The 14,517-nt window shown below is 58.1% G+C and overlaps 2 protein-coding genes across 2 annotated transcripts; both read right to left on the bottom strand.

Moving 5' to 3' along the window:
• Positions 1-8,767: 8,767 nt before the first annotated feature.
• On the bottom strand, positions 8,768-10,290 carry B0I36DRAFT_320122 (Homeodomain-like protein). Its single transcript, XM_046153514.1, has one exon. It carries the CDS (start codon positions 9,890-9,892, stop codon positions 8,969-8,971), a length of 924 nt encoding a protein of 307 aa, XP_046013665.1. The 5' UTR covers positions 9,893-10,290; the 3' UTR covers positions 8,768-8,968.
• Positions 10,291-10,936: 646 nt separating this feature from the next.
• B0I36DRAFT_347991 (uncharacterized protein) lies at positions 10,937-11,777 on the bottom strand (the record flags this gene model as incomplete). The annotated part of the gene is made up of 3 exons (XM_046156633.1): positions 10,937-11,309; positions 11,365-11,445; positions 11,689-11,777. The coding sequence occupies 3 exons, from the start codon at positions 11,775-11,777 to the stop codon at positions 10,937-10,939; spliced, it is 543 nt and encodes a 180-aa protein (XP_046013664.1).
• Positions 11,778-14,517: the final 2,740 nt, after the last annotated feature.

Raw genomic sequence — 14,517 nt, 5'->3', positions numbered from 1 at the left:
AGCAGCAGAAGCACGGCATGCCCCTAGTCCTGTGCACCAACTTGAAGCACGGGACGACAGAACATGACTGGAGGACAGAGACAGGCTTGAGCTCCGAGGGGATATTGGGGGGGGGGGGGGCGGCTCTTTTGCAAAAGGGCCTTGGTCTGGTCCTGTCCTCGAGCTTTTAACAAGCGAGCAGAGCGAGCGCGGGCAGGCAGGCAGGCAAGCAAGCAAGAAAGCAACCAACCAAACAACCAAGTAGATGGCCCACCCAGCATGCCGTGGATAGGAAGTTCGTGTTGTTGCTTGGAAAGCCATGGCCGAACCACCACCACCTCCTGACCGTTACTTCTTTTCCGGCAGCCCCATCCCGTTCCGTCTCAGTCTCTGCTCAAGCTTGCAGCGCGTGGTCTGGTCATCTGCCGCAGCAGGCGAGGTGGGCAGCCAACAGACAGTGGTGCCGCGAAATCGACAGACGGGCCAGAGTGTTGTTAGCCAGGGCGTTCAGCTGAGGCCGCCGCCGAGGCGTGCACTCGGCTTTGATATCAACAATGGCTCCTCCATCATGCCCCCCCCCCCCCCCTCTGAGCAGACCGGCAGTCAAGTCCTGGACGGGGATCCCTGGGATTGGTCCACTGGCAGCAGCTGGTACACCACACCACACCACACCCATCCACCACCCACGTACTGTAGCTGAGCGGGTGACATTGAGGCAGGAAACAACCCCCCTCGCCCGCCGTCGTGCGCCATTCCCGCGCCGCGCGCGCGCGCTCCCAGGGGGTGGAGTGGGGTGGGGCCGGACATCCATGGCAAGGGGAGCCAGCCAACGCCCAGCCTAACCACAGTCCATCATGGTGCCGGCGGGGTGGTGTCGTGAGCGCGTGGCTTGCTCGGCTAGTGATCACTCTTGTGGGCAGGGCCTGTCAGGTTTCGGGACCGAGACAAAGAGCGTGCGTGCGTGCGTGCTTAGGCCGGCGGCCAGATGATGATGGTGATGATGATCCTGGCCCGAGACTCGCGTAACCAAAGGCAATAAACGAATTTAAGAGATGCAAAGTCGGGCAAGAGTCGTTCCGTGTGGGCTCGGAACATCAACGAGCTCCCCGGGCCCAAGCTCTCTCGTCGCTGGGCTCTTTTGTGCTGCTGGCCGTCTCAGGCCCGATTGACTTATTCTTAGCCACGAGAGTACCAGTCGAGTTACCACCAGCCTGGGCCGGGGCACGGGGGCGGACGGCTGCGGGAGTTGCTCTTCCGGGCTTGGGGATCTGCAAGGTGCGCGTTTCGAGAGGGCAGTGACGAACAAGTTTGCAGCCTCTTGCTTCCCTTTTTCTGTTTCCCGTGCTGTCGACAGGGCATGCAAGGGGGCAGCCAGGCAGGACGACGTGGGCCATGGCAGTTGTAGAGGTACAGTACTTCTGCTGCGCCAGAGGCCCTCGGTACAGCTTCCCTCATTGCACGCCCCTCCCCCACTCCCCCCACCCTGGGCCCGGTAGATATTTATTGGTGACAGGAGCCCTGCTTCAGCTGCATGGCGAGCGTGCCAAGGACGGATGCTAGCTGGGGTTTTCTATCCGTGCGGGTAGACTGGGATAGGTGGATGGGGTGGGGTATATGTGACATGTAGTAAACACATTGAAACAGACGTCTTCTCATCCTGGCAGTCCAGGTTGGCGAAGGGAAACCTCTGCTCCCCGCAGCCGTCCTGTCCTTTCAGAAGGCGGCTGCAAGGCGCTCGAAGAGACTGGGGTGAAGTCTCCCTGTCCCAGTCGAGCACGTATGCACTCCAAATCTGGCGGCTGTATGCGTTCATGTTTCAAAGAACGAGGCCACAGGCCAGAAGGGCCCGGCACTGGCGAGGCCCTGCAACAGCAGCAAAAAGCAAACCTGTTCCGCCCCAAAAGGGACCATGTGTCTGACGACTGTGGGGACGACAACGGGCCCTGACTTGCACCGAGCACCCAGGAACACGGTCGAGTGGAGGAGTCGAGGTGGAAAAGCAAAGGAAAACCGGACGACGACAGGGTGCCACTGTGCAGAAAGGAGCTTACGCCCGGCATTGATGGGAACACAAGGCAGGGTCCTTTGGCGAGATTACCGGTGTGTCGGCATGCCCGTCGCGGTGGTGGTTGCCAGGACCGGTACCCTTCTGTCATTGTTCCATGGCGTCTTCCAGAACGACCAAGAAAAAGGAAGCGCCCCGGTGCTGACGATGCCATGACGATACGGCGGTATGTGGTTGCTCGGGGATCGCCCGGCAGTGGTCTGACTAGCGCGCGGTCGTGGTTGCGCAACGGCCTGTTCTCCGGGCCCTGGCTGGCTGGTCGCCCCCCAGCGGGCCCTGACAAATGGCCGCTTTTGGGTGCAGCATGCGAGCCTCAGGGTTCTTTCGACGTGGAACGGACACGAGCACGTCGCAACCAAGTCTGACGGCGGGCAAACAGCAATCCGTCCACCACCGTGCCTGGGGCCCCTCCTTCTCATTGTTGCAGAATCTCAGCCCCCTTGTTTGCAGAGAGCAATCCTCGGCTCTGCGGGTTTTTGGCCATTGCCCTTTGGGTGTCGAGCGTGCTGATTCCTCGATGGGATGTGCCGCGGCATCCTTCTAGTGATTGAGCAATCACCCACTGGCGTGGCTTGGTTGGGACTAGCTCATAAGGGCCCGGGTGCCGGCGACTGGAGGCGAGTGAGCCGTGGAATACATGGCGCGTAGTTGATCCTTCGCAGTTGGTTGTGCACCGAGCACCGAGGTGAGAGCCTGAGACTCGGTATCGCAGGCGACCAGGGCCCTGTGTTGTTCAGTTCAGTTCTGTTTTGTTTTGTGGCAAGGTGGAACAAGGGGTCCCTTGGAGAGAGGGGCGTGCAAAGGGAAACGGTCAGGGCGCTTGGCAGAGGCACCTGCAGGCGGCTGCCTCGATCCCTGGCCAGCCGTCTAGTCCTGTTCAGGCGAAATCTTGCGAGAGAACCTCGAGTGACAAGGTGTGTGCCGGGGCTGCCCCTGGCCAGCGCCGGGGTACCTCAGCGGGCTACTGGCCACGCTAGTGACGTGAAGGATAACGGGGCCCTTTTCCCATGTCTTTGTCCTTGCTCGTCGCCAAGCCCCAAAGCAACACTGTGCTGTGCTCCGTATGCAGCGCGCCCCCTCCCTCCCCCCTTACGGCCCCTGGCGCTGGAGACTGTTGAACCAGATCGCTGGATCCCCCCGATCGGTGGCCCCAAGCCTATTTAGATGGCACCGGGGTTGCAATCCGTCTGTGCAAGGGGTGGTTCCGGCCGATGCAGGCGTCCACAGGGCCATGCTTGAGCAGCCCTGCGCTATTGAATCCGGTGAGAGTGGTCGCGTGTCTCGTCCCACGTTGTTCGCCGGTTCGTCTACTCCGCCCGATCTGCCTGCAACGATCCGGCCGCTGCCCAGCAGCACGGTCAGCAGATTGATGTTGGGACGGCCATGCAGACGCGGTTGCACCAGGTTGTGTTGTGCGCGTGTTCAGGTGCCTGCGGCCGCCTGTCTCAGCCTGCCCTCTAGCCTGCTCTCGCTACACTGTCGGTCCGGTGTACATGCTGGGCGGCGAGGCTACGACTGTTTGTGTTGATCATGATTGTTCGTCATGAGGAACTCCATGCGGCTACTGCTGCTGCTGATGGTCATCATGTTGATGAGGATGGACGGCCGCGCGGAGATGCCGTCGCTTGCAGCATCTCCATCTGCATCATCATCCGTGCATGATGCTCGTCAGATCCCGACAAGGAGACTGGTGGAGTGCGAGACCCTGGCCAGCGTGGTAGGTCATTTAGGCCGTGACAGCTTCTCGTCGCTTGAATGCCACCGTGCTTTCGATTTCGACGGGCGAGGGCTGGCTGGGGAGAAGCTGGGGCGGGGGGTCTCACGGGTACGGTACCTTGCGCCGTACGACATGACAGGCGGGAACAGGGGCCCCCAAAAGTCGGCAATGATGATTCCATACCCATGCAACCCCAGCATGTGGAACCTTGGAGCCTGTGGCTGGCTTCCTTTGTGCCTCAGCTTGTGCCTCGACCAGCCTAGAGCCACGCTCCAACCTGGAATCCTCCAACAAGCTCTTTTGGGGGCCAGCCCGGATGGTGCAGCCGGGCACGGTCCACCAACCAAGCCTGCCCGGGCGGCTTGACTGATGCCTCCGTCACCACCATCTGCAGCCGTCGCTCTGCAGTCCGCATTGTCTGCTCCAAGCCACACATGATCGTCCATGGCCAGTGCGTGCTCCGGAAACACGCACACCCGTGTCTCACCCATAGCGCCGGGATTGAGCTGCGGGAGCCAAGGGAACCGTGATTGCCGCTGCCCCTCCCGGCCAATCACAGTGCTGCCCATGCACATGGCGCAACCCGCGTCTGCGCCGGCTCCGCAACTAAATCTAAACCTCGATTGTGACTGACCGGGGTGCAAACAACACCCGCCCGCACGTCCATCTGGGATGCAAACATGTCCGGCCCAAGCAGCTGCAATCTGGCCAGTAACGGTGACGGTGCGACGACCCTGGGTTCGCCTGCCTCTGCATCGTCTGGTTGTCGTCAGAGGCTCTGGTTGATTGCAGGAGACCCCTGTGGTTTGGAAGCTGCGTTGTCCAGGGGCAGACGTCGTGTTCTGTACTCGTGGATGGAGTGAGGTGCATGGGGGCTTGCTGCAGCGCAAGTGGCCGTCCCTCAAGCCACTCACTACCTAGACTAGAGAACAGGTTGGCGGCAAAGGTTATCGGACAACACCGTTCGCCAATATGCAGCCCGACTCCATGCCTGCATGAATTTTGCAATCTCAAGCAGACGAGCTCACCTGTAGACATCCGGCGGGGAAAAGCAAACACGCTCTCCGCCCCTTCCTGTAGCATCAAGTGGCATACTTGTCATGGGCGGCGACGATGCAGTCCATCGCAGATGGCCGCAATCGCATTTCAACGTCGATGAGCTCGGGCAGGCGAGCACCCCTACGATGACGACGAGGCCAAAAAGAAAGGGATAAAAAAAAAAAAAAAAAACCAAAAGCGGATGACCAGAGTCGACTGCGTGGATTGCTGTTGGAGTCAATTTCCCCTCCAAACAACACGGCGAGGAGAGTGCATGGTCGCACCGGGTTCAGGGTTCACGAGCTGCTTAACCAGGTAGCTGGATCCCCTGATCCGCAGCCAGGTTGGGCTGTGATGCCATGCCGGGCAAAATCTCATATTGTTCTGGCATGTGCCATATAGGCCCCGAAGCCACATGTCGTACAGTGTCAAGCCGGCCACGTCACGGCCCCAGCAATGCGCACCCCACCCTGGAGTCAGCTTGAGCCTGCAACGTAATCTTCCGAGCCTGGCTTTTTCGTCGTGGCACGTCCATGAGAGTGCGGTACTTCCAAATCTTAGGGTTCGCACCTGCATTGCCTGCATCGGTTGGCTGCATGAGCAATGGCCTTTGTTCACCTGGCGATGGTCGAGACTGTTTCCTCGCTGTTGGATTCCGCCGCGTGCACGCTCCATGTCATGTGTAATCTTGGCCATGGCCACTTGGCACCACCAGATAAGCGACTTGCGACTTGGCATCGATGTATGTCGCCGACCGAGTCTTGAACGACGTAATAGTCCATTCCCAACCTCAAGCAGCTGGAGCCGCCGCTGGATGCTTGTCCATATCAGTGATATTCCAGTTTCATTGAGCCACATTGTCTCGGATCCACGCACCAGCAATATCAAGCTGGGCAACTGGTGTCCTGTGGTTTAATGTTGCCATAGGTCGAAGAGAGCTAATTTAGCGCAACGCTCAGCTAGTGTCGGGCGCTGCGATTGCCACACGGCGCCAGGGACAGTACACTAAGGTGCTGGCTCTGGTTGACCCGAACTGCAAGTCACTGTTTGGGTTAGGGATGAACAGAACTGGTGCAGCCACAAGACCGCTCACGACCTGGCCAAGGACTCGAGGAATATCTCCGACAGGCTCGAGTGGACCGGAACACGCTCATATGCAACAATGCTGCGGAAAGCAAGCACAAATTTGTCCCTTGTAAAGTGTTGGTTGAAGAGACAGCCACCAGTCTGACCTGTTGCTAACTGGATTTGGATGCGACGAGAGACACTGTCTCTCTTCCAGGGAGCACAGAAGTGGGGATAGCTCTATCGGCGAAGGCCGCAGCGCTCCGAGAAAATCTCCAGCTCCGAGGACCAGGTGGAAGGCTGTCGCGAAAACCATGGAGGCAAGACACGCAGCCGAAGACCACAAGGAATACTGAGCCGCGCGGCGGATATATGTGAGATGACGTGCACTTTGTTTGTAAGGGGGCGGCGAATGGGCAGGACGAGCAGAGGACCAGAGGAGCTCGCCCGTGTGAGACCAGACTCGTCTGCGCGCTATTGCCAGGCCGTTGATCCATCGCGCTGGGTCTCCTGCCTCAACGGCGCTCTGAAGCGATCCGCTAAGCTCAGACAGGCCCAATGCCAAGGACTCAATATGGCTGCCCAGTGGCAGGCGCCCGACAGCCTGACCCAAAGATCCCCGACGGTGATCTCCATCAAGCCCCTAGCTCGACAAGGGTTTGCCGAGTACGTAGCCAATCAAGTTGCTGATCGTAGCCGTCTGCAGCCAGCCATGGACCAGGATCTTTCAGCCAATGTTCAGCTAATAAGAGCGACCCGACTCATACTAGTTCTTCCCAAGTTATCTCCATATCAAGAGCGCACGCGCGAACACTCGGACTTTCAGAGGCGCTGAGTCTTCAAGGGAGGCCCCAAGGCTCCCCCAAAGGATTCCCTGTCGCAGTCTCAGCTCCGTTCTGTATGATTGTCCATGGGTCTAGGGCCTTTGAAAAACCTATCTGGCCTGGCAGTCTCGGCAGTCGACCAGGACCTCCCGGCGGGAGAAACTGCACTAGCCGATCGCCATTCGGAGTCACGCGCGATATCCACCAGGAACACTGCCCGTCATTGATGTGTCCACAAGCCTTGTGGCGCGCGAGCGAACCGGGCTTGAAAAGGTCCTTTGCCTTAACCGGCTCATGGTCAAGGCTCCTGAAAAGCTGCGGTTTGTGTCGAGCCGGCGTTGACGCCCGATGAGCTTTATTGTCTGGCAGACCTTAAGCTTCACTGTCACGACTATTCGTCGCACTGCAGAAATCGATCGACCTCTTCCTCATGGGCTATGCCAACGCTGTCGTGAGGCAGTCGAAACACCATATTTGGCTTGTCTTGGGGCATTGCATTTGTGCGTCCAACGCTCGTTCCCCTCGATGCTTTGCATGGGAATATTACATGAGTGAGGTGCAGGTAAGCCCACTAGCGATGTGCAAGCCTAGCTCAATGGTCGTTGCAGATGGATCTCTGCCAGGGATAGCCCCCGTCACGAGAGCCTGTCTTTGTCGAAGGCCCGCCTTGTCTGAGCACGTCCTGAGGTGAATGATGGGCAGGCGCAGGGCCAACCCTGGTACTTGGGCGATCCAACTGATGCGCTGGCCAGTGGGCTTTAGATAGATCCAAGGAACAAATGCGTTATGCCAGGCTGTCGAAGGCGTAGGAAGAGGCAGAACGTGGAGTACAAGTGGCTGGGCCCTTGGAGCCGAGAACGCCGTTCGGGCCACAATGAGAATCTGACCACGCAAGCACTTGATCAGTCCTGGTCTCGCTGCAGGTCATGCCGGGTCCACCCCGTCGTGTCGATGCTCCAAAGGATATGCCGCGGGGACTGGTCAAGGCTGGCGGCCAACCAAAGCGTCATGCTGGGTGCTTGGTCATTCACTCCCCAAGGAAGGCTTGGTGTCAACTCCTCTCCGGCAACACCCAGTCTATTGTACACTGGTCTATGCTTGGTATGTCGGGTCAGGCCAAGGTGTGCCATGCATTACGCGTCCCCGATGTGCCTTTTGAGGATGTGAGCTTCAAATTGCTTACAATCATGCTAGTGTACAGGTGGTTCGAGAGTAGGCGAAGATAGGCGAGAAGAGCGGGTAGCCGGTAACTGGAGGAAGACAGCCACAGGGACTACATCGGTGCGACGACTCAGTGTGGGTGCGACCACCAGGACGCCAACCGGGTGATTTCTGTTTAGGTGGTGATCTGTGCGTCCAAACGGCAGTCGCAATTTGCTGCTTCCGAGCCAGAGAAGCCGTTGGGATGGCGTGGTATTGGGAGTCCGTTTGTGTTAGCGCCAGCCTACCGTGCATGCATGGCCAGGGCACGAGAGTGGCGCGGTGGTGCCATCCATCACCGAGTCTGTCCAAGTGTGGTGGTGGTCCTGGCTTGTGGAAGCGGCTGGCTGTGCATGGTCGTCGCCCCTCCCTTTCTTCAGCTTGTACGGTGCGCGGCGGCTGCCGCCAAATCTCGATTCCAGCCAAGCTGAACTGAGCTGAGTCTGACTGATGGACAATGGCAACTTTGTGGTCCGATGCATTGTCGTGGCATCAGGGTGAGGCGGGAGGGAAGAGTGACTTGGGGAGGGGGGGTTGTGGGCAGCAGCGGCCGGGTCGGAAAGGTCGCCAACGTGCGTCAGTTCCCCTGTGGCAAGAGGGCGACATGCTCGTTCACAAGGTAGGGACCCATCCGAGGAAACCCAGCCCGGACCAGAGGCAGGTACGGCCATCTGTGTCGCAACACTGTTCATGTCAACTGGACTTTGATAGGAACCCTGTCTCTTTGATTCTGACAAAAGGCCATCATCCTGTCTCAATCTAGTTTCTCCGTTTCTCAGTGTCGTGGTTAGAGGGTCCGCCGCTCGTGATTGTGATCAAAACGGCGAGGCATTTCTTGCGTTACGGTAGGGGACATACTTGCACACGGCACATATCCGTCAGTGAAGAAGTTTAGTATGGCGAAAAGAGATAAATATTTGATAGTATTATACGCCATCGCTTGGGTATCCGTCGACCAATCGTCAAGAAATTAAAGGCGCTATACATGTTGATGCTTTCCCTTTCCCCGCTCATATGCATTCGTCCTCTCCCACGAAACCAGTAACGCCATATTAGATGCTTGTACAGACGCGATTATATTTATGACAAAAGACTGCTCATCTTCATCCTCGAGTCCCGCGGGGCAACCCACTCCTCGCTCTGCGGTGTCCGCTGGAGGAACACAGGGGAGTTGGGTGCAGTGGGAAGCTGCGAGCGACTGTCGGCTTGAGGCTTGATGGGAGGCAGGCGAAGCTGGTCATGGCCGCTGGCGAACGAGTGAAGCTTGGGGCTGCAGCTGAAAGAGGGTGTGACTGGTGACGCCGACTCTCCGATTCGTAGTGGGGGGAGCTCGATGGGAGTCTCGGAGATAACAGTCGACTTGGGTGAGGTGGCATACACAGAGCCCGCATCCGAGACGAGAGACGGCACTCCATCAACCGACTCGCCACCGGGGGAGACAGCTGATGGTGAGGGCATGCCGTGATGCCTTGACCATGCAGAGGGCATGTAGTGTCCGGAGTAAGCTGGCTCAGTGTGAATGTGGTGGTGGTGGTGGTGTTGTGGGTAGTGTGGTTGCTGGTGATATTGCGGCTGCTGGGAGAAGGTGGCGAGGCGCAATGATGGCGGAGGGGCCGCCCTCGTGTATCCCATGCCGTCGTGGTGGTCTTCGTAAGAGCTGTTTCGCCTGCGGCCGACCATGCGCTTGCGTCTGTTCATGCTACCGTTCCACCAGTTCTTGACAGCGTTGTCGCTTCTGTTGTGCAGCTTTCTCGCAATCTCTGCCCATCTCTTGCCCATCTGCTCCACCAGCCTCTCAATCATCACACCCTCCTCTGGTGTGATGGGCTCGTGGTTTAGGGTCGGCTTGAGGTTCTGGTGGTAGCGTTCACGGCATTGCTTTGGTGTCCGCGAGGTGAGCTCTTGTGAAATTCTGACCCAGTTGAGAGGTCCAGACATGGAGACGAGATGCATAAGAAGGTGATCCTCCTTCTGGGACCACGGGCCACGTCGTTGTGAAGACATGATGTTTGCTGTGGTTGTTCTTGAGAGGCTGAAGCTTGGTTGTGATAATTTCTTTGAAGGTTGAGGCTTGGTGTTGCCGGTGTAGTGTCTTGAGGGGCAGAGTCGTCAAGAGTCTGCGGACCGGTGTCGACTGTAAGTGGACGAAGGGTTGATGGTGGACTTGGGCCCAGACAGTGGAGGGAGGATGGATGGACAGGAGGATATATAATTGTGGCGGGAGGCACAAGCGTGCGTGTGTGTATGGGTTTATTATCTGGAGAGAGAAACGGACCCGGTTAGTTAGTGAGACTAGGGCCAGGACAACGGAAAGATCGACGGATGACATAGATATAAGTATGCATAGTTTGGGAGACAGCGGACAAGGCTCAGCGGCATCAGATCGGGAAAGGGGAACGAATGGATGGAGGGGGAGTGGAGGAGCAGACGAGAGGGGTGGTGTGAGCGTGGTGGAGCACGCCAAAGAAGAGGGCCGCAACGTGCTGGGGGGAGTGTCCCGTAGAGTCTCCTCCTGTGGCTGCCGTCCAGGACAGGGCAGCTCACGTTAGTGATGAGCTGGGCGCCAGGCTGGATTGACAGGCTGGCTCCGGGCTGCTGGAGCGGAGCGTGATGGGACCGGGATCAGGGATGGCACAGAGTGTGGAGGAGGCGTGTGTGTCGATAGCGTACCTCAGACGGGGGTGCATGCACGCCCCTCTGTGTGTCCAAGTCCGGCAAAGGGGCCCAACCCTCGACGTCGACTGCCAGGCGGCGCCAAGACCCACGATCCGCCAGCTCCCAAAGTCAGATCTGCCTGGATATGGCAGGCCCCTCCTCCCCAATCTGGCCAAGGTCCATCTGTCGCACACAGAGTGGCAGCCGGGCAGGGAGGGGGCGTCGCTGATCCTGGCGTGCGGGCGTGCACTCTGTCAAGTACAGTACCTTGCTCCAGCACCCCTGTGTAGAAACACCGCCGCCGCTCCCATTCAGCTCATCCAAAGTAATGTCTTGTGCTCTGTCGTTGTCCTTGCGGCCCCCAGGGTGAATCGTCCCTCACCGAGGACATGTCTACTCTCTCGAGGTATTCGAGCCTTTCCTCTCCACAGCAAAGAGCAACCGTGCACCGCACGCAGAGAACAAGGAGATTACCGGCCTCGTTTCTTCTTCCGATCTGTTTCTCTCGCCAGATCTCTTCCTCTCGCCGAGTTCGTCTTGATGCATGCCAAAGGCTGATCGGCCTCTGCGCAAGACATCTGAGCGAGTGATGCTGTGTTCGACAATGGGAGATTCCGTGCCTTCAAGGTCCATGACGCCCATTCTTCCGCTCTCGAAACTCTTTGTGAGCCAGCCCAAGCTTGATGGCCGGCTAGGCTCTGTGGACTTTGCAGCCGGACACTTGACGACGAGATGATGCTTGCCATCCGCATCCGGACGGCCTAGGCTCCATCCAAGCCATCATGCCAAGTTGGCGCAGTGTCACCGTTTGGTTCAATTACCCCGGCTTATCCAAAGCTCCCAAATGTCTCGCGGTATTCCCGGCCCCTGCCTGGATCGCTGGTGGATGATGAGCAGCGCGGCTACGTTGGATCTGCAGTGCACAGTGCATGCCCGTTCGTTGGAAATTGGGCAGATGGTGGTTACCGCCAGCACGACGACACGACGCATGCCTTGGGCATTACGGAGTACACTGCTCGAGGTGTCGAGTCGTCAGCGTGGGTGTGTTTGGGGCACCCACCCCTGCGCACACAGCTGGACCCCTGCCGCACATCACGGAGGTTCCAGCGGCACGGAAACCCACGTCAAGCAGATCGAGCACGTACATGCACACGGGACTCCAATCGAGGGCCAGCCTGTTGTCCCCCTCCCCTCTGGCCAGTCTGCCCGCCCCCTCCACCAGGGCCAGGTACATACAGAGTGCCCATAGATAGCAACATACCGGCCAGGGGGGCCACCATAGAGCCGGCACCTGGGAACTGCTGCGGAATCCGAATAAGAAAAGCAGCATGCCCCATGGAGTGGATGCCTGCCTGTGTTTCTTATGCGGAGCAGCATCTTGTCGAACGGGGCCATCCTCCCCTGCCATCCCCTCCCTACCTTACCCTGCCCTTCCCACCTGCCTCCTCTACCCTGCACAACAACCCCGTGGCTCGCAACTCTGGTTGAAACAGGTAAGAGGCAATTTAAAGTGTGGGCGATCGTGGCCGGTGACCTGACAGGTTGTGCGTGCGCCTCCCGTTGACACTAGAGACGCCAGCTCGAATGCTGTTTCGTCCTAGGCCCATCGTTCTTTGTAGGGGCGAACGCCAGCACCCAGCTAGCTGTCGCAGGGCGACGACTTCATTCGACGATGTGCGAGATTCGACTGTGCGACAATTGAAGGTGCCACGAGAGGCTAACCAGCGCAGCCTCCACTTCTCGTCTACCCGGCCGGCCCGTCTCCTTTAGGGTACTTCCGTCCATTACGCCCCCGCGCTCTGGTCTTGTGTCTATGTTGTGGCTGGATTGACGATTCTGTCACTCGAGGGGCTCCAGAGAGTTTTGTACTGTTCCGGTGTGTGCGTGCACCTGCGATTACCAAAGCCTCGACACCGTCACAGGGTTCCCCCTCCCCCAGTGACGAGCGCAACGCTGCCAGCCGTTTCGCGCGCGGGTTCCTGTTTGCATGAGTAGGTCTGGCTGTGCTCGGTACGCTTTTGTCCCACGGTCCCAAACTTTGTGGACGAGGGGCGTCAAGCACCACAGTCCCGACGTGGAAATAGTGAGTGCGGCCTCCGTCTGCAAGCGAGTCGGCCACGTAGTACAATCCCTACATCGCGAGGATTTCTTCATGTTGCCTGCCCCCCATGTCGGGCACTCTCTCTTTGTCACCCGCGCACCGGCGTCCTCGTTACGTGCTTAGCCAGCGTTGCAACGAGGCAGGACCCCATGCCCCGGCAGCGACAGGTCTCAGAATGCATTACCCTCTTTGGGCCAGGTGCTTGCAGGGCCAGGTGCAGCTGGGCAATAATAATGTCGACCAGCCAGTCGGCCAACCAGCAGCTGAGCCGGGCCCTGGAGAGACAGCTCGCCTGTCTCTGAAGGACCCTGTGGGCGGCGGCGGCGCGCGCGCGTGCAACACAAGTATTTTTTTTTCGGCCAGCAACAAACGATCCCTGACCAGCTGGCAGTGGTTTGGCCCAAGCCACCACCACCACCAGGAGGCCCTGGAAACGAGCCACACAGGGCTGCGCTTGTGTCGATCGTGATACTGTCAGCCATTCCAACGTCAAAGGGCATCACTGAAAGAAAGAGAGAGAGAGAAGCCCAGCGAGAAACCCTATCGTTCTTTCTGTTACGCGATAGACCAAAACTGCCTTCCCGATCGAGCCCTATAAGGGTTCTCGCCGTTTTGTGGCTTTTCTTTAAACGCAGCAGCAGCAGCATCAGCATCAGCATCGGCGTGAGATCCCTCAGCCAGGGCTTGGAAACATAAGCCAAAAGATCTGTTGCCGATGTGGGCGTTGAGCGCGCACAGAGAGTTATCTCAAAGTCTAAATTACAGTCCTCGATGCAAGCTGGGGCATCGGTTGTGCAGCATACCGCTGACCATCATCACCTGGCTGAGAGTCTGAACAATTTAGAGTTCTGCATGTGGAGATGTGGAGGGCCTCGCCACCGCGGCCTGGAAGAAACAGCAGGATGTGTCCGGAAGCGTCAATCGTTGCGAGGCAGACTGTCCGTCCCCGTCGTCATCATTGCCATAATCGATCCCCCCCTTGATCCATCCTCGCTCTCTCAGATGTAGCTGTGCAATTATGAAAGGCAAGATTCATGGGGATCTTCCACCATACAAACCTGGGAAGCGCTGGAGACTCCTGCGTAGGCATGCAATCCTTACGCGCGATTTCGGTTGCAGTGCGGGTTATCATTCTCATTCGAAATATGAGACTGAGCCGAGCACAAGGGAATCTGCGCAGTCCGCATGCTCCGCGTTGTCTCAGTAGTGCACGCCCACGCCCAAACGGCGAGGGAAATCTCGGTCTAGATGCCTACCAGAAGTAAGATCTTAGGAGAGGAACCAGACCAACGCCGCACATACACACTCGAAGGCGTGTTTTTTCTAAGGTTTTCCCCAGACCTCAGACCTGCACCGTTTTCCTATTGTCCACTTTCCAACTGAGAGAAGGGGTTTTGGGCCTGTTGGCATGGGGGCTGACGTTGACATGCTGGCGGCACTAGGTTGCTGCTACTGCACCGGTGACAGCTCGTGGCAAGAGCTTAGCGCTTTGCTGGGGCGGGCAGACAGTACTGCCGACATGCCAAGCATGCATTAGCGGGGGATCATCAAAGTTTGGGCTGGTCACTCGCATATGAGTTCCGTACCGGCTACTCACTGGGTCATTCGCCACTCAGCTGAACAGTGGTCAATAGCTCTGCATGATATAGCTGAAATCACCACGCAAGCCCCGAGTAGCTTTCTAGCGAGTGACGCGATATTTGTGAGTCTATATCTTGACCCCAATCGTTGCTCGTGTGGAATCGAGGGCTTCGGAAATTTGAAGAGCCGCGACAGCCAGTGTTTATTGTCACGAGAAGGTGTCCTCTGGGCAGCTTTTTACTGAGACGTGTCTGACGGAGCTTTGTATCAGCCAGCCAACGGAGTAGAGATG

This window comes from Microdochium trichocladiopsis, assembly GCF_020744255.1.
Source record: "Microdochium trichocladiopsis strain MPI-CAGE-CH-0230 chromosome Unknown B0I36scaffold_4, whole genome shotgun sequence".
Classification (NCBI taxonomy): Eukaryota; Fungi; Ascomycota; class Sordariomycetes; order Xylariales; family Microdochiaceae; genus Microdochium; species Microdochium trichocladiopsis.
Note: the sequence above shows the minus strand (reverse complement) of the source record. Positions and strands in the feature narration are given on the sequence as shown.

Excerpts from the sequence above, each read along its gene's own strand:
- B0I36DRAFT_320122 (XM_046153514.1), bottom strand. The coding sequence starts at position 9,892 with ATGTCTTCACAACGACGTGGCCCGTGGTCCCAGAAGGAGGATCACCTT.